A 20,640-nucleotide genomic window follows, 5' to 3' on the forward strand; every position below is an offset into this window, starting at 1 on the left:
AAACCAATCAGACATGAGAGACAGAAAACAAAAATTGAAAATAATTATTACCTGATTAATAGAAACCACAGGTAAATTCTTGGACACAGTGCTTTCAATGGAACCTAAATCAGTAACTGCAGAAAGCATTTTCAATTAACCAGCAAGTTGAAAACCACTCAGAGGAAAACAAATCTGACTTTACCCAGCCCTTTCACCTGAGACTAAGCATTTGGGCTGCAAATAGGTCTCCTAAATGATTTACAGCTATCCCCTGCCGTACAAAATGAGATTGAGAAATTAATGACATCACCATACCTCAAGCAAACAGAAGTAATCTGGGAAAAGAACAAAGGGAGCAAAAATGTTTAAAGGGTAAAAGGAAAAGCTGTGTTCACTGAAAATGACCTCTTCCCTCTTCCTCCACACCTCCTCTCCCATCAATGTGCAGAAAAATTCTCATGCATTTGGGGGACAGGCGCAGGGGTGGGAGGGGGAGTGTTCATTGTTATCTCCAGCATAAAGTTTTGTTAGTTGAAAATGTTCGAATTAAGACAAAACTTCCACTTCCACCTTCCCACCCGTGCATGCTCAGAGAATGAATCAAAATCGCTGCAGGACAGAGAAAATGCAAGGAGAGCCTAGCCCGCCATCCTACCAGGCAGAGGTGTTTAACACCTTCGTTGGCGAGCCAGCTCCTCCAGGACACAGCCATGCCGCCGGCCCCGCCGCGCTGTGCTCTGTGCCCGCCGGCCCGAGAAGAAGCGGGCGGCGGCCGGGACAGCGGTTACAGTTGTGCGGCCTGCGGGGCCGCTGAGCGAGGACCGAGGGTCAAAGACTGAGTGGAAGCCCGAAGGCCCGGCGCCGAGCCAGCCCGGGCGGGGTCTGCTACCCAGAGCCGGGTTTTCCGGGCGCCCTGACTCCGACCCGCACCGGGTCAGCTCTGCCCACTCAGCTGCCCAGACGCCCAGCGCTCCGAGCGCGCGGCCCAGGCTGCACCAGTCTGCTCCGCCGCGCCGGCCCCTTTGTCTAGGGGCGAGCCTGTTGTTGTGGCTGCTGCTGTTCAGGATGTCCCGGGTGGGAACTTGGAGGCGTCCCCCGCAGCCTCTAGGCAGGCCTGCCAGGCTCCAAAATACTGGCAAACTTGTGAACAATGCTACTCATAGTAAAAGTGGGGACCCTCGCCGCCCCCTCGTACACACACACACATACACACACACACACACAGCTCTTTTAGACTGGTTGTTTTTCCCTAAAAAAGTTCATCTCAAAGAGCCCTGGTAACGAAATTTGAGCCGGAAACAGCCTTTTGTGTACTAGCTCACATTTCTCCCACCCTTCCTCAGCAAAATATCCCACTCCCAAACTAAAGCCCCCCTGACAGCGCTTACCTAAGGCTTCCACCAGCCACCAGTTTCTTTATCCCCTTGCCCGCCCATCCCATACTGATAAAAAGGTTTTAAGACATTACTGAATAAGAACCCAGGGAATTAATGGTTAAAGCTGATGTAATTCTTAGGGGCTCTAGGGGAACTTAGATTCACTCTATTCGGGAATCTTTTTGTTTTACTACCTAGTCTGTTTAGTAAGTAATAGGAATCCTCTCAATCTTGTACCAGAGGCCCAGTGAAGAGTGAGAATGGTGTGGAGTTGACCCAGGTACCTATTCGACACTGCAACAAATCAGTATTAGAAAAGAGAGAGAAAAAAATGCCATTCATGTAGAAAAATATCTGATGCAAAATAGATATCCAATAAAGGTTTGTTAAACCAATAACTTTTCCAGATTTAACAACTAATGAGAGACAGAAAAGTTTAATACTAGTTGCTTAATCGAATGGCTTTTAAACTCTTTAAAAAAAAGTCTTACAACACAGGCCATAGGATATAATTAAAACTAAAATTTCAAAAAATACTACTACTCTCACTACATGCAATATACTTATTCCAATTAATTTAATGAACTGATTAATGATTGCAGTCCTCAGTTTGAAAAGTCAAAATGAATTCATATCAAGTCCCTGTTAGAATTCACACAATTTTCTAATAGCCTGTTTTTCCTGTTTGATGCATGACCAAATCCAGAAAGCTGTCCTAAATATTTCTGAAGTTAGAGAGCATATTATTTATAAATAATACTATGTTCTTTTTGACCATGTGACACCTAAAGGATCAGGGAAAGAGCACACAAAAAACCCAAGGAGTCTCAGCACTGGAGGGAAGTCAAATTCTGGGATGCACTGGTGCTCCTAAGCTTTAATTTCAATAGATGGGGGCAGGAGGTTCATTGGCAGAATAGGTTCTTGTCATGAGTTGAGAAGCGTGAAACAATTCAAGAATAGTAAAATAAGAGACCATTTTTAAAAGCTCAGCGACTTTCAGAACAGCAAAAATAACAAAAAGACAAAAGGTTTAAAAAATGGCTCCAACTCTTAATAATGTACCTACTAAGTCCCAGGCTCTGTCTTTGCTACTTCATATACAAAATCTCACTCCACTCTCATAGTAGCCCTCCATGTGCGTGTTAGCATTCTCACTTTAAAGATGAGAAACAGACTGCCGGGCGCGGTGGCTCACACCTGTAATCCCAACACTTTGGGAGGCTGAGGCAGGTGGATCACGAAGTCAGGAGATGGAGGCCATCCTGGCCAACATGGTGAAACCCCGTCTCTACTAAAAATACAAAAATTAGCCAGGCGTGGTGGCAGGCACCTGTAGTCCCAGCTACTCAGGAGGCTGAGGCAGAAGAATTGCTTGAACCTGGGAGGCAGAGGTTGCAGTGAGCCAAGATCGCACCACTGCACTCCAGCCTGTGCGACAGAGCAAGACTCTGTCTCAAAAAAAAAAGACATGATAAACAGAAGCTAAAAGAGATGAAGAAATTTGCTTGAGGTAATGAAACTGGGTTTGCTTCCAATTAAAACAACCTATAATCAGGTACTTTTGTAAAATTATTTTGTAAAATGATAGAATGCTTATATAAATGTTGGTTATTACTTATGGCTATTATTTCATAACTCTGTAAGAGGGGCCTGAGATCTGTTTATGTTGCTTTACCAGGAAACAGTACTCCAAGCCATCCCCAAGGGACAGAGCTCGTGTCCTGTTGTGCAGGAACTCTCATTAATGAGATTCTTTGCAATACAATTTTCTCTAAGCCAGATTGTTTTATTATTATTATTATTATTATTATTATTATTATTATTTTAGATGGAGTTTTGCTCTTGTTGCCCAGGCTGGAGTGCAATGTCGCAATCTCGGTTGACTGTAACCTCCACCTCCTGGGTTCAAGCAATTCTCCCGCCTCAGCCTTCCAAGTAGAGTAGCTGGGATTACAGGCATGTGCCAACCCGCCCAGCTAATTTGTGTATTTTTAGTAGAGACGGGGTTTCACCACATTGGCCAGGCTGCTCTTGAACTCCTGACCTCAGGTGATCCACCGGCCTCGGCCTCCCTAACTGCTGGAATTACAGGCGTGAGCCACCGTGCCTGGCCAACCAGATTGTTTAATGACATAGTTGCTGTATTTCCCAAACTAGGAAAGGCCATTCTTGAAAGTAATGGCGAGAGAGTTCTGTAGCTACATCAGTATTTAAAATATTATAAGAAAATTCACACTTTTGCCAGGAACAGACTTTACAATAACAGCTCAAATGACGGATACCTTTGATTTTTGGCTAAAATAATGGTAAGCTAGTAGTATAACACTGATCTTCCTATGTTAATTATAAAACCTATTGGCAGTTAGAACCATTCTTGACCTATTATATATTACTTAAACACAGAAACTTTTTCGTAGACAGTGTTTTTCAAAATATGAAATGCACTGGGGAAATACAATACTCTTTGTACATAATCATTACTGCATTTTCCACAAATTAATTTAATTATACGTATGTGTGTCTAATTCTCCTACTCAACTGAACTTCTTAAGGACAAAAATCCTGTCTTACTCCATTTTTATTCTAGGACTTAGCACAAAGCTTGACACATAGTAGGAATTTACACAATGTTTATTAGATGAAGAAATAGTGGTTAAGTATATCATCTTTCTTTCCGTGCCTTTCTCAAATCCCAATTTCTCAAGCATAACTCTCCAGTAATATAAAAATAGTTTCTGCTCAGCTTGACAATTAATGACCAGAAAAGGTAAAGAAACGGGGCAAGAACCCCTTAAAATGGATGTTACCAACCCCACAGGTTAAACGATAGGAATTTAAGACAAGTGGGCCCTTCTATTAGCTTCCTATGGCTGTGCTAACAAATAACTACAGACATCATGGGCTAAAACAACAGAAATTTATCGTCTCACAGTTCTGAATGTCAGAAGTCTGAAATCAGTATTATTGGTTCAAAATCAAGGTGTTCACCAGATCACAATCTTTTCTTTTCTTCTTTTGAGACAAGATGTCGCTGTGTCACCCAAGCTGGAGTGCAGTGGTGCAATCACGGCTCACTGCAGCCTTGACCACCCAGGCTCAGGTGATCTTCTCTCCTTAGCCTCCAGTGTAGCTGGGACTACAGGTGCATACCACCACGCCTGGTTCATTTTTAGTTTGTTTGTTTTTTGTTTGTTTGGTTTTGTCTTTTGTTTTTGTAGAGACGAGATTTTGCCATTTTACCCAGGCTGGTCTCGAACTCCTGGGCTCAAGTGAGCCACCAGACTCAGCCTCCCAAAGTCCTGGGATTACATGCATGAGCCACCGCGACCAATGCACCATCTTTTCTGACGTGCTAAAGAGAATCTGTTCCTTGTCTCTTCCAGATTCCAGTGGCTACTGACATTCTTTGATTTGTGGCCGTATCACTCTAATCTCTGCCTCGGTGGTCACATTGCCTCCTCCTCTTCAGTCTGTGTGTGTGTCAAATCACCCTCTGCCTCTCTCTTACCAGGACACTTGTGATTGTATTCAGGGCTCACCCAGATAATCCAGGATAATATCCCTATGCAGGATACTTAAATTTAATCACTTATGCAAAGTCCCTTTTTCCTTATAAAGTAACTTTACAAGTTCCTGAGATTAGGGTATGTTATCTTTAGGTGGCTATTATTTAGCCTAGGATAGCACCTAATTAACCTAGATCATCTTAATTTTCTTTCTCTGATTGGATATGCTAGCCTTAGAATAAGACTTCTGAAGAAATTTACCTTAAAGAATAAATGTTTGAGACTCCTAGTTAGCATTTCCCTCAAGAAGTCAAAAATTATAGACCAGGAAACATGCCTGATAGAATTCAGTAAGATTTCTTAACCATTGTAACTTGATATAGTTTACCATTTTTGTTATTTCATGTCTAATTACCAGGAGGGATTAGTATTAAAATTCAATGTAAAAAGAGCCTGTGTGTTTTTTTCAGGAAGAGAAAAGAGGAACCTAGGAAAGCTCCATCCCAGTATGCAGCATAAACTGAGAGGGTAAAAGAATCCTAGAGGTTTGAGTAACCGAAAGGGACATTAAAAAGAAAAGGAAACTCCATCATGTCCCTGAGGCCCTTGCAAGGATGAAGGGCCCACCAGGAGCCAGGGAAAAGTGGTCCAAAGGCTTAACATTCCCAAGTCGGGGGACAAGTTCCAGACAGTGACTCATTCTCATTTCTATACAAAAACAAGTGTAGACCATCATCTGATTCAGTCATTTAGGAATGTCTACCGCGTACCCACATGGCTGGGTTAGCTCCTTGAGAAATTCTGAAGAAGTTAGAGAGGTCCTTATACCCTTAAGGACCAGATACTTTGTTGGAAAATGAGGCTTACAAATGTGAAGGTAATTTAAGAACTTCAAAATGAAGATGTTCAGTGAAAGCTTGTTGAATAAAACTGAATAATAATGAATTTTTGTTTAGAATTGCCCTACATTAAACACTTTTCCAAACTTCTGGATTTCGTAGACCAATAAAATTTCAAGAAGAAAAAACATGGTAATCATTTCGCAGTGTATATGTATGTGACAACATCAAATTGTACACCTTAAATATATAAAATTTTATATGCCAATGATAGATCAATAGAGCTGTAAAAAAAAGAGAAAAAATAAATACAAACCAACACAGACTAGTCAAATTTTGCTGCAATTAGGGCAATTTTTAAAACACAAACTGAAAACAACAGTCACAAAAATACATTCACTTCTGTGTTTATTAAAGAAAATTCATTTTTTACAAAATAAATGTAAGAAATACTGACTGCCTTCAGCTTCCAAAGAAGCTCTCTCTCTCTCCTCTCTTTATGTTTCTCTCTGTCATTTCACAGCAACCCTCTTATTGTTTTTCTTTATTTGTTCCTCAAATCTATAAGGTAGGAAGGTAGGTAAGGCCATCATTTTCTTCATTCTAATTTTATAGATGACAGAACTGAAGCATATGTACAGTAACTAACTTGAACTACCTTGCCCAAGGTAACCATGATATTAAGTAGTGGATTTCCAAGAGCGAATACCCCTGCCCCTTCCTCTACTTCATGTAGTCATTGTTGAACCAGGACGTCTACCTGTTCTTAGTTCTAATGCTTAAGGCCACAAATGCAGTTGTGGTTGGCAACTTTCTCCAGTCATCCCAGGTGTGTAGAGATTTACCAGCAGGGCTTTGTGTTGCCAAGACAGTGCACACTCTCAAAAGACTGTTGTGTCTATTGTTTATGATATCATTTGTGCTTTATCTTGCATGGCATTTCCTGAACACAGCTATTAACACAGTAATTCCTGTATGTGTGTGAAGTGTTACTGTTCTTAAAGTTTTAAACACAAGTGTCTGAAAAAATATTCTTAATACCCGAATCCATGTTTTCTGGTTGCATCTTCAAACAGCTTTAAAGTATTGAGGAAATATGATTGGACTTCTATAGTCTCACTTCACTTTCTGAATATATTCTGAAAATCTTAAACTATTAGAATCCATGTTAAATAATATGAGTTTTACAGTCATAAAAACATTGGAATTGGAAGAGGCTTTGGAAAGCATCATAACATTTAGTTATAGAAAGGAAACTAAAGCCTTTTTCTCAGCTCTTTGAGCTCACCGAGCACCTTCATGCTACTGCGTCTTTGCACACTTGGAGGGTGTTTATTTATGTATTTATTGATGAGCTTATTTGATTAATGTCTATATCTGTCTATATCTGACTAAATTGCGAACTTCCCAAAGGCAAATCCCATGTCTGTTTTGTTCATTCTTATTTTCCCAGAGCCACACACAGGGCTTGGAACATCAGTAAGGGCTCAGTAATGGTTTAAATGAAAGAAATGAAAGACAGTAGGAGAATCTAAATTTCCTGACTTCTCTTCCAATAATTATTTCACATTGACATTTTCTTTTTTACACTAATATGATATTCTGTATTTCTTTAATTCTTTCTTTTCCCAAACATATCCTGTTTTCTCACATTTCCATTTATGTGTATGCTATTCTTGTTTCATGGCACACCTTACCTGGAGATGCTTACTTAGTCTCCAAACTCAAGACCAGTATCTTCTCCTGCTAGAGACCCAAGTAGACTCTTCCCAGCGGGATCAGGAACCTCTTCTTTATGTCCACTGTGTGCCACTCTCTCTCAGAGCAGTTATTGTGCCACATTTGTTGGTACATTTTCTAGGTTGTTTCTCCAACTAGACTACAAGTACTTTGAGGAAAATAAGTTTATGTTGTTGTTTAATGTATTTTAATAACAAACTTATAGGAACAGCACAGAAGATAGATAACGTAAAAAATGTATTTGCATGTGGGACAACTTAGAAAAGTATAGTAAAGAGATAGAATCTACTATATGATAAAAATTATACAAACATCATTTAGTTGCTGTCAGTAAAAAATTTACTTGCCAACCCAATGTCAATCCAAATGTCCAGAATAATTTAACAGGTTTATTTATAATTGCTATAAAGTTGAATTGCTGAAACTTGTTCACCGAAGTATGTTGACTTGCATTAATGCTTCACATCCCCACGTTTATATTAAAAATTCACATACAAATGAAAATAGAAAAAATGCAAATAACTGATTTCTGTACCCTATTTTTCCACTTGCAAACATATATTTGGGTACCTTTTGACCCCATGGGAAAAAAAATAACGTTCAGAACGACTAATAATAGGAAGAAAAGAATTTGTCAGGAGGGCCGAGGGATACGAAATGTTTCCCATCACAGGGGATTCTTAAGCATGTTTTCTATGTTTGTGGCATGCTAGTTGAATGTCCTTTGGCATAATTGTTACACATTTGGCATGGGTAACACCAGGATTGTGCCTTCAAAAAGGTTAACTAGCTAGGTCTTCACTTGCCTCTTGCAAAGCACCAATAGCTGCACTCCGTAAGCACAGACCTATTTTGAAGTCTTGAGAAATTTTTCACACCAGATGCTAGAAAGAAGTTTTTGAATCAGAAGTTCAATGGGCTTTTCATAATATCTAATTTCATGAAGCACTACAGTGTAAGCCTTGTCTCGGTGAGGTTTCTTCACCCCTCCAGTAGAGGGTGCACTTGCAGGTGGCATTTGTAGCATTTGGTGAGGTTTCTTTACCCCTCCAGTAGAGGGTATACTCGCAAGCGGCATTTGTAGCTAGTTATTTGTAGCTAGTTGCTTCCTGGGCAGTTTACTATGGGTCATTTGCAAGCAGTCCACTTTGTAGGAGCCATGGAATAGAGATTTCCTTACTTACACCACTTGTCCTTCAACTGCAGCTCAGTGAACTAGAGGCTGCACTGGCATTAGAGCAAGAAATTTTTCTTCATTACATAAATCCTGGCACATACTAAGTGCTCAAAATACATTTAATGAACAAATGAATAAATAAACTAATGTCTAACATGTGAAAACAGTTTAGGTTATTTTCAAAATGAAAACTCAGCATTCACCAAATATTCTAATTGCCAAGAGTGTGGCAAAGGTTTTAGGTTAGAACTTGTTAAAGAAGTAGTTCAGGAATAAGAGAAATAAATAAGTAAACAAATAAACTTGACATTTGTCTTGTCTTCTTCCTCAACAATCTGGCATGGAATTTAGCCTTCAGCCAAACTTTCCTACTCTCCAAAAATTTAAAGCTGGGAATTTCACAGTATTTTTTGTTTTTGTTTCCATTCTCACAATTGGATCACTCTTACTTATATCGATTTAATAGCTTAAATTTCTCTAATGTTAATGCATATCTCACTGTATAATACGTTGGTTTATCTGTCTTCCCCATGGGAATCAGACAACTGCCAGTCAAAGAAACTGTGGAATTAATCTTTGTAATCTCAGGGCCTTGCACAATGCCTGGTTCATTATTTAATCAATGGATATTTAATTTTTAAAAAATAAAAAATAATGCTTGAGCACCTGTCATTATTATTTATCATTCTAACCTTGGACTTCAATACTGTGTTACATTGAGAGAAAAACTATTATAGGAATAAGATTCTATTAGAAAGGTAAATTACCTACATGGTATAGAATGTGACATCTGTACTTCAGATGTTATGCCTGTCATATTTCATTGCTATTCCTCCTAAGAATTCAATCCCCTAAGTAATGTATTCTATTATGTGTTGCCTAGCTTATGAGGACTATTCAACATCTTTGAAAGATTACTGTGTAAGATCTAATGTTTAAAAGGAGAATAATCTTGCATCTTAGGGTTCTGCATTCTTTTCTACTATTGAAATTTTTGGTTAAGAATAAAGTTTTGTACCTTATTCCTTTTTATCTTTTCTCTCAGTTCTGTCAATTTTTTGCCTGGAGACCCTTTTGATTCAGTCTCCTACAGAAGGCAGCATTATGCCTCCTGTGGTCTTTCATAGTCCTTTCTTAAAATTTATAAGTGTTCAATTATTACATGATGATGCAATTATTTGTCAACCAAATGTCTTCATATCAGTGGAATTTCACTGGAGGAGCACATAGCCTGCAAGTTCTCCATCATTCTGCTCTTTTCTCATTTAGCAACAAAACACCCTGAGTTTCAGCTGCATTATAGCTGTGAACTAGCCATTACTTGTTTTAGCCTCTCTTTCAGTCAAGATTAGACATTGGCCACGTTTCTACAAATGAGATGTGAGCAGAAGAGATGTGTATGTCCTTTTACAAAGGAAATTTCTTCCACATTTTCCTTTTTCTCCTTTCTCACAGGCTGGAAATATGCTTTAAGCATGAATTTAAGGACAATGAAGGATAATGAAAGATATTATCTGAAGAATAATGAAGAAATAAGATATTAAAAACTTAGATGACCTTGTAAATGAGTTGTAGCTACCCACTTATATGGTTCACTTCTTTACTGTTATGAGAAATAAACTGCTTTATTCAGGCACTGTATTTTAGGTTATAGCTGCTTAACTTATTATAGCCTATTATTATAGAAATTGGTTCCTGCAAGTGGGGCATTGCCATAATAAAAACCAAAATACATGACATTAGTTTAGCACATTAGGGGGCAGGTAGAAAGGACCTGCAGGCTAGAAAGTGATGTCCTTTGATATGCCATTACAAAACATATGCCAACTTGGAAACATACTGCATTATTACCAAGCTGTAGCCCTAGGGGAACAGGATTTTTTTTAATGTCGTATTTGTGGTATGTTTTGGCTGCTACTTGGAACTTTCAGCAAAATGTTACAAGAGACATGAAATAAAGTTAGGCAAGAAATGGCCCATTTGCAAATGGAAATGAAAAGAAAGCTCTGCTAATGGAAAATCTCTCTGCCTGTGATCTGCAATTTAATGGATTAAAATTTCCCTAATTTGAGACTTCAGAGTGTAGAAAAGCTAACTGTTGCCATATCACAATGAGCATGAATGAGCATGATATTAGATTGTCCCTCAGAGTCAGCTCAGAGGTAAAGAGCAGTAGTTTTGGGTGGTATTAAGGTCGCTTATATTAAGTTAAGGGAAGGAAAGATGAGCAGAGAGGAGAAGATAATAAAAAGGGGAGCATCTATAGACTCTATAGACATTGCTCAAAAGATTGTTTTTGCTGTGGTTACTCCACATGGAAGTGATTGGAAGCAAATAAGCAAGAATCCTACTAAGGGTCTGAAAGAATTTTATTATCATAAGAACCACAAGGCTGGTATACAACGACCTTTGTTGTTAGCTCTCTAACACAATCCTCTGTCCTTCAAAGCTGAACCAAGGAGAGAACTCTCTCTTGCCACCTTCTGATGTGGACAGTGGATGAAGAAGAACCTCCCAAATATGTAAAGTCAAAGCTGCAGGGGGCAATGGACAAAGAAAATACTCACTGAGAGCAGAACAAGAGGTTGGTTAACCCAAACAACTAATACACCAGCAGGATGGAGAGTATTCACGATTTCTACCCAGGAGAATTTGAGATTTACTGTGAGCCAGAAACAGCTGGGTGCTTTTCAATTTTTACGTTTCTGAATGGGAGTTTTTGTTGCAGTTATCCTGTCTCTCCTCCACCATTATATATCAGGACAAAGAAAGATATGTAACTTGTGTTTGTAAGTTTGTAAGTTGATGCCAGAGCACAAGGAGCCACTTCCAGACCTGAAAGAGAAGACTACATTTCACTCCAGTCCTGGATTTTCAGCTGCAGCAGTAACTGAATAAGATTTTATGTGGGCCCCCTTGAAGAGGATTTGAGTGTATTTATGAAGAAAGATGAGGGTGCATGGATACCTGGGTTGTTAGAAGGGCAAACTGACAGACTGATACCTATCCATTGTTATTAATTATCCCGTAGTCCACTTACTAATAGAACCCCACGAGTCTTATCTGAACACAGAACTGCTCAGCTAGATGCAACATTTTGCAACCTACTCAGGTAAGTGTGGGCATGAGGCTACATTAGTAGGAGTAATGGGTTAAACTTTCCAGTCATATCTGTTAAAGAAAAAGTTGCTTATATTTCATTTTCTCTCTTTCCCCATTCATGAGATTGGAACACAAATGTGCTGATGAACTCTCTTTGACCAAGGGAAAGAAGACTGTGCTCTAGGAGATAGCTGAGCAACTCAATAAGAAACTGGATTGCTAAATGACCTCCTGGAGCAAAGGTCCCTGCTAGCCAAGAATGGATTGACTCCTATATGAGGGAGAATAAAACTATCATTTTGATGAATCCACCATCGTTTTTGGAATTTTCGTGTTACAGTAACTTAGTCAATACTCTAAATGATATAATTGAATTGCAACAATATGAATTGATGACAGAAGAATATTTTTGATGTGAGAAACACAGCCATATTAACATGCTAAATGTTTGAATCACATTTTAAGTTATTGATAACTCAGGGAATATATCTTAATATTCATATTCCTAGACTTAACTGACTTTGTAATGAATCCATATTTCTTTCATTAATTAGTCAAATAATTCACAAAATGAAAATAGCAAAATAAGAATGGTTGTATGATTCAAACACTTCAAAAATGAACACAATTCTGTTCCCTGTACTATTAATTGTAGTTGTCACCTTAGGGTCTAGCTTTGTACCTTCTCCTCAAGAGTTGAATTATTACTCATCATATCTGGCCTATATAAATGAAAAATACCCTTGATCTTTATTTCTTTGTCCTAGACTATTTAAATCATTTATTTTAACAGCAAATTTGGAAGAACAACAGTAGACTGTGTTTAATAGATGTGGACAGGCACTTGTTAGCAAAATATGTTAAAATTCCTTTTTATATATTTGGAATCCCATAGCCAAATTTGCAGTTGCAAATTCTATACTGCTGATATTACTCCCAAATATCATGAGGTCACAGAGAAATAAGTCCTCAACTAGACTCTCCCACACAGACTAATTTAAACAACAAAAGAGTCCAATTCTATTTATGGTAATTATCTGAGTGATGATACTCATTAATAAGGTCTCTAGCAGAATATAAACAGGACATATGCATGGGGAAGATTGGAATAATATAACTGTAGTATAATATTCAACACAATGTTAAAAAAACTGCCATTCATTCTACTATTGATGATCAAATTACATTTCCTCTTTTCAGCTCATTAATACTGGACATGCTGTTGTTTTTCTCAATAAGTAAAAAAATCAGGTTGTGAGATTGAAAATGCCATGTTAGGGAGGTATTCTGATATATTGGACAGGGCAGTGAATTTGGAGTTGGAATTCCTGACTTCCACCGAACTCTGGCTCTGCCATTAATCTTTTTACTAACTTTAGACAAGTAATTTAATGCTTTTAAGCTTCAAATTCTGAATGTATAAGATTAATGGGACGGGCTAGACAATATCTAAGGTATTTTCTGGTTCTGGAGTTTTGTGATTCTACAAATTTCCCAATCCATCCTATAACATTGAAATCTCATGCAACATATATTAATTGAGCAATACACTTTGGATTAGATGTCATACTACATCAAAGCTGAGATGATAGGCCACCATAGACATGATCCCTATCCTTCTGGAACTTACTATCAAGTGGAAAGACATAGGCTATGGTAACAATTACAACACAAAACACTTAATTGTATTCGTGGAAAGTTCTACACAAAGGGTACACAATGCTGTGGGGTAGAAAATAACAAAACCTTCGTAGTCTTGAGTGCTATGGAATCATATCTGTTAACAAATGTGGTTATTCCACTTTAGAATATCTCTTGTATAACATTCTGCTTCATTATGGTTATTTTCATTGACTCTTTTACTCTTATGTTTCTGCAGTACCCAGCCTAGTAGTTTGCACATGGTAAATATTAGCTAATTCAAAGTTGAGTTCAGGATAGGTAAGCTTCTAAAGGGAATTACTATTTACCACCAAGAATAGCAGTGATGGGCCTTTAAAAATGTAAGAATTTCTTAGAAACGTCGAAGTTTCATTTAAAGATCAAAGCATCTAAACAAATAGAAATTAAAATCCAAATAGCCAAACACTCTCTCAGATAAACACATTCAGAAGTTATATTTGCCCTCATAGTTTATATAGATGGAGATTTATTTTTATACAAAGCACCCATTCACTGGTAATATATACAACTAGGAAGATCAAATAAATAAACATGCTTTTAAAAATAATATAATGCAAAAACTATTGGTATGTAAACTGACTTTCTTGTAACCCTCCAAGATACTGTTAGCTATGAGAATCTTAATATCATACTGGTTTATAGGCTACCTAATTCATACTTGCATTAGGCAGAAAAACAAACATCCTCAAAAGTGAACTTCCCAAAGCACCACACTCAGGATGTCTGTACTACAGGTATGATGTCTTGTAAATGAGCACCAGCTCTCTGACAAGTGTCACTCTTTGACTGACCTGTGGCCAGACAGCCCAGGTCAGAAGGGTACTTTTGTTCAGAGCTTGCCAATACACTTGATGGTAATTTTAATCACCAGTAACTCTGAACTATTTCTTTTCTTGAGCCTTTCTAAGATTACTCATGTTGAGAAAATAAAGGCAGTTATATCTTTAGAAACTATTTATGATATTTTGAATGTGCCAGCTTCTAAACAATGAGATAGAACATAATCATGTGACAAATGACATGTCATAACTTTTCATATTTTTTGATACGGTGAGAGACTGCCCAAACAGGGACATTTTTTGGAGAGGACGGATATGAGGAGGAAGTCATGGAGAGAGGATGGGAGTGAAAAAGAAACTGACATTAACTCTGTGCCTACAATCTCCCCGGCACCATGCCAGGCCTGTTCTCGATGCTGTGTTATGTAGTGCTCACAACACTTTCTCGGGTAGCTATAATTAACCCCATTTTGCAGACGGAAAAACTGAGGATATGAAAGGTGAAGCCACTTGTCAAGTTCACAAAGCAACAAAGTGACAGAGTTGTTATTTAAATCCAGGTTTGTAAAGCTGCAAAGTTTCCATTGCACACAGTTGTCCAGTCGGAAAGACTCAGCACAGAGATTTTTTTTTCAAATGGCGTTTTCCTATTATTCAGGAAACATAATTTAGTTCCCAATTCAAATCATGATGTCACTGAGAACTTTATGAAGATATGACTCTTAAAATGTTTTTATTTTTTAAATAATGAATATCATAATCCTGTTCCTCAAAAAAATAGAATCAGAAACAATAAGCGCAATATACTTGTAAATAATAAATCATTCTGAGCAAACCTAATTACCATTTTTCTTCCAACAGAATTGCATGGCCAAAAGATACTGGAAGTTCAAAAGAAACAATATATCTTGATTACTAACATAATAGTGTCTCTTAGACATTAACTAGCACAATTAATTGAAAATAGTCTCAATCTGGAATATGAATTGACTTCATTGGAACAAAAGGGCAATGTCATATACTGTCAGGGGTCTCTCTGGGCTCCCTGTCCTGCCCAGCTCTAATTGCCATTTATAATGGTACTTGTAGGGGCAGCAATTGTCTGAAATTACAAAGAAGACAAATTCTTCAGTCCAGTGCTGCCTCTGCCTATCTCTAAGACTCAACTTACTTTAGATAGAGATAAAAGTTGGGAGCCATCAACAAGTTACACACTAGGAAAATGAGTAGTGATTGTAAGACAAATACATAAAGATTTAGGAAAGCCATCATGACCTTTAGAATGGTATTTGTTAATGAATTTAAACTAAATTTTGCCAAACATCTGACAAAAGAGTATATCAGAGAAGAAATTAATCAGCCTTGAAAGAACAGAAAAAAGAACCACAGGGGCAGAAAGTAAACCATTTAGATTTATCAAGGTGCAATAACCTGCCCTATAACACACAACAATCAGGGATTGGAAGGAAAACTAAAACATGATGTGTCCGTATCCACTGATTGTAATCAACTCAAGGGCTCTGATAGCACTCTACATAAAGATGAAAAATGTCCACTCAAACTTCTCTACCTCCTCTATGCGAGGCACTGCTAGGCGTTGCAGGACAAAGAAATGACCAGGTAACGATGGGTAGTAGGAATATACACAGCCTCCATTAATGGAGGTAATTTGAACCTATGGAGTGGTAAATAGATGACTTCCTGCTTTCTTCTTTGGAATCTGTGGATTCTTTTGAAAAAGTTAGATATTGGTTGTATTATAAGGCATAAAAAGGCTACTGTGCAATGCACCTGTTGGACATCTAGGCAGGAGGGAGATGGTCAGGCTTTCCAAAGTGATAGCACTTTCAAGCATAACCTAGAAGGTACCCTGCTCATTCAGATCTTAGAGTGACAGCTTGAGTTACTTATTAAGAAGGTGAAGAAAATTCCTCATAAATCATGCAGAGCAAAGAAGCTTATATTTTCTATTTAGAGATTAAAACATGCCCCAAGACATAGCTTCTATTTGCCTTAGCTGAGATAGGTGAACACACCCTAGGCAAAAATATGAAACTTACAAAATACTCTTCCATATTCCTGGAATATTCCATATTCCTTCTCTGGCTTAACTACCACAGTTCCAAATCAATGGTTCTCAATACTGCTCAGATGGGACAGTAACACAAAGTCACAGAAACTCTTGCAAAAGAATGTGGAATACTGTGTTTTTAATTACTAACAAATTATGTAATTTTTACAGAATCAGAAGACACTCTATACTTGAGTGTAGAATAGATAAATAATAGCAGACACCAATAGTTTAAGAAAAATTCAGAGAAAACAAAAAAGCAAGAACTTTTTATAAACTTAAAATGTTTGATAAATTTTTTTGAAATAGGATTATTTTTCCATTTTAGCAGCAACATGTTTCTGGCTTACATGGTACCTATGCATATTACTTGAGAAATATCCGTTTGGATCCAGGAATTGCTTAATTTATAAAATTATATTCTAGTATTTAAGCTGTGTCCATTCCTAAAACAAATCTACATAAGACTGCCTACCTTTGGTCTTGTAGTACATCCTCCTCAGTATCTAAGGACAGATAATGTATTTTCTCCTAATTTTAACACAATCTCTTTTCCTCCTGCTTCAAAAGTCCCAGATAAACATTTTCTGAAATATTTGGAATTGCATTATTTTTTTCTAAACATAATTCTTTGTGTCATGCTATATGTAGGTATGCTACCATTGTTTCTTTGGAGTTCTTATGAATTTTGAAAATTTATGTATTTTAATTGACAAATAATCATTATTATTATTATTTTTTTTTACGAGTAACCATGATTTATTGAACACCTGGAACTACGTGAGGCATTTTACACATATCATTTCTTTTTTGAAATAACAGCTTTGTTGAGATGTAATTCAAATAATCATTATTAACATTACATTTATGGAGTACAATGTGATGTTTTGATCTATGCATACATCATTAAAAGATTCAATCAACTAATTCACGTTTTCATCACCTCATGAACTCATCATTTTTTTTGGTGAGAACATTAAAAATCTTTTCACAATTTTGGGATATAAAATTCATTATTATTAACTGTGGGCATTACAGTGCAATAGATCACTAAAACTGATTATTCCTGTCTAATTAAAATTTTATACCCTTTTGTCAACGTTTCTCTTTTTTTCATCCCTTACTCTTCCCCCTATCCTCTGGTAACCACCTTTCCACTCCCTGTTTCTGAGATTAACATCTTTAGATTCCACATATTAATGCATAGTACTGGGGAAGGTTTTACTGGGGGGTATTTCATAACTAGGGGTTATTGTTGAAGGCAACGGACAGTCTAATTGCTAACAGAAATTCCGATGACAAAAATAGGATCCTGATTACAAATATCTGTGTGTCAGAAACAGTCTATTTCCTCTTTTAAATAATATCAGATTTGGTCAACTCTTGAAGCCACAGTGGAAGCTTCCTAAAATTGTTTCTTTGGAGTGTATTTAAGGGTTTAGAACCACTTAAATTACTTTTCAGCCTTCTTGTTTTCAGAAGCTTTCCTTTACCTGAACAAAGTAAAGTTTTCCAAAGAGAAAAGCCACTCGCCAGATTTCTCTTGGAGTCCACACATACCTCACAAAATACTTGTTTACAAAAAGGCCTACGTCTTTTAAGACGAGGACAATTTACTGAAATAATAAAGATATTGAAGAAACACACTTCTCACTTGGACCATCAATCTTCTCTGTTTGCAGATTACAGATGTAATTAGTAGCTGTTTATATTGCTGAATTTGGCTCTGAGCTCAATAGAAAATTTTTATTTGAATTTTTTACCTGATATGTTATCAGCTTTGCTTATATATTGCATTGTTTCCTCTTAATGAAGCCAATACGTTAACCTTTTTTAACACATTTATTAAAGTGTTACTGATACACAAAAAAGTGTACATATTTAATGTGTACATTTTAAAGAGTTTGGACATATGCAAACGCCCATGGAACTATGAACCACAATCAAGGTAATAGACATATCCATCGTTGCCAAAATTTGCTGTGTCCTTTTCCTTTTCCTTTTTTATAATAAAACACTTGATATAAGGTCTACTCTCTTAATAATTGTTAAGTGTACAATACAATATTATTAACTGTAAGTGCTATGTTTTACAGCAGATCTCTGGAATATGCTTATATTGTACAACTGAAACTTTATACCATTTGACCAACTCCCCATTTCCCCTCCCTCACTCTAGACCCTGATAATTACCATTCTATTCTCTGATTCTATGAGTTTCACATTCTTAGGTAACTCATGTAAGTAGAATCATGCTGTATTCATCCTTCTGTGACTGATTTATTTCACTTAGCATAACATACTCTAGGCTTATCCAGGTTGTCACAAATGGCAGAATTTCCTTCTTTTAGGCTGAGTAATATTACATTGTATGTATTTACCATATTTTAACTCCATTCTTCTGTCTATGGTCATTTAGGTTGTTTCCATATCTTGGCTGTTGTAAATAATGCTGCGATTAATCTTAATCTTAGGTTAAACATCACTTGACCATTAAATTCTTCCCCCATCTTTGCCATACACTTTTAAAACATCCTGTGGTTCTTGCCCACTGATTATACTTGCAGTTACTGGTCTGTATGTAGCAACATAGATAGGGAAAGAACTTCAGAGTAGGATTCTATCTTGACTTGTGCACCACTGTATGAGTAGCATCTAGCAGAGTTCTGAGAACATACTCAGTTCTGAAAATATGTTGAGGAAGTAAGATATTTAACTGAAATCTTTGGAGGAATATTTGTGAAATTCTTTGAAACTATAATATTTTCACATTTGGCTGGGTGCAGTGGCTCACTCCTGTAATCCCAGCAATTTGGGAGGCTGAGGCGGGCAGATGACCGGAAGTCAGGAGTTCAATACCAACCTGACCAACATGTTGAAACCTCATCCCTACTAAAAATACAAAATTAGCTATGTGTGGTGGTGCATGCCTGTAATCCCAGCTACTCGGGAAGCTGAGGCAGGAGAACTGCTTGAACCTGGGAGGCGGAAGTTGCAGTGAGCCAAGATCCTGCCATTGTACTCCAGCCTGGGCAACAAGAGTGAAACTCTGTCTAAAAAAAAAAAAATCACATTCATAGAAGGAATTCCAACAGAGCTTTGTCTTAACTCACTAGATCCTATGTAATACTTGACTTTAAATCTCATTGAAAACCAAATAACAAAAATCCTAAGCAATGAAAAAATCTCTAGCTATAGAGAATGTGCAATGATATGCAACAGAAATTAAGTTATTTATTTATAATATAATTTTTCAAACATAAGCAAAATAATCTTTGAAATACAGTTGCTTCAAACAAAAAAATAGCCTCCGGAAGAAATGCAGATTAAAAACTCCTGTTTTTAATCTATCCTATTAGTTCTGTGCCTCTAGAGAACCCTGACTAACACACTCCTATTTGACATACATATGGCATTTGAAAAAATTATATTTTATATAATCCTCAGAACAAACCTGTGATGTATATATTATTATCTTTATTTTTATAGAGGAGAATACAAGTTTGAGATGGGTAAGTAATCTAATGAAGATCACTGAATGAATGTGCAAGGAAACCATAACATAAATCTGTATCTCTTTCTACTAGTCAATTTTTTCCTGTTACTGTCATTTTAAAAAATAATATTTATGGGGTTACAATTGATGTTTAATAAGCTTTACCCATTTTACCATGTTATGACCCAACAAGAAAGCCTTCACCAGATGGGGCCACTTGATGTTGAACTTCCCAGCCTCTAGAACCACAAGGTAAATAAATTTCTATTCATTATAAATTACCCAGTATATGATATTCTATTAAAGCAGCACACAACGAAATAAGACAGAGAATATTGTCATTTTAACAATATTAATTCTTTTGCCTCATGACCATGGGGTGAGTTTTCAATTACTTAAATTTTATTTAATTTTGCAAGATTCTTATGTAGTTTTAGCTCATGAATATCACACTTTTTAAATAAAATTTATTTCTAAAGTAGTTTTTTCTTTTGAATGCTGTTGTAAATGGAATTGTGTTCTTAATTTCATTTTCATATTGACATTACTAGTGTAGAGAATTACAATTAATTTTTGTAAAGTGATATTTTATTCTAAAAATTCTGAATCTATTTAACTCTAACAGTTTTATACAGATGCCCTAGGATTTTCAATATACATAATCAACTAATATACAAAAAAGATAGTTTTCTTCTTTCTTTATAATTTGTATTTCTTTATAATTTTTATTTTATCTTCATAACTAGTTTTTCTGACTACATACTCTAGTAAAATGTTTACTAAAATTAGCAAGAACAGATGACCTCGTCCTGATCATAGGGGAAGAGCATTGAGTACTTCTTATGATGTTAGCTCTGGGTTTTTCATAGGTGCCCTTAAGTTGAGG

The 20,640-nt window shown here is 36.8% G+C and overlaps 1 protein-coding gene across 8 annotated transcripts in view; it reads right to left on the reverse strand.

The window, feature by feature from the left end:
• NOX4 (NADPH oxidase 4) overlaps window positions 1-1,146 on the reverse strand; it is a 168,500-nt gene extending 167,354 nt beyond the window's left edge. For 3 of the 8 annotated variants that reach the window (XM_054439384.2, XM_054439382.2, XM_063671312.1), the window contains exon 1: window positions 638-1,144. In XM_054439384.2, coding sequence (XP_054295359.2) covers window positions 638-694 — 57 coding nt within the window. In that variant the 5' untranslated portion in view covers window positions 695-1,144. Of the gene's footprint in view, window positions 1-51; window positions 130-637 lie in introns of those variants that run through there. The other 5 variants (XM_063671315.1, XM_054439383.2, XM_063671313.1 and 2 more) reach the window with 5 other exon arrangements.
• Between the last annotated feature and the right edge of the window lie 19,494 nt (window positions 1,147-20,640).

This window comes from Pongo pygmaeus, chromosome 9 (genome assembly GCF_028885625.2).
Source record: "Pongo pygmaeus isolate AG05252 chromosome 9, NHGRI_mPonPyg2-v2.0_pri, whole genome shotgun sequence".
Taxonomy (NCBI): Eukaryota; Metazoa; Chordata; class Mammalia; order Primates; family Hominidae; genus Pongo; species Pongo pygmaeus.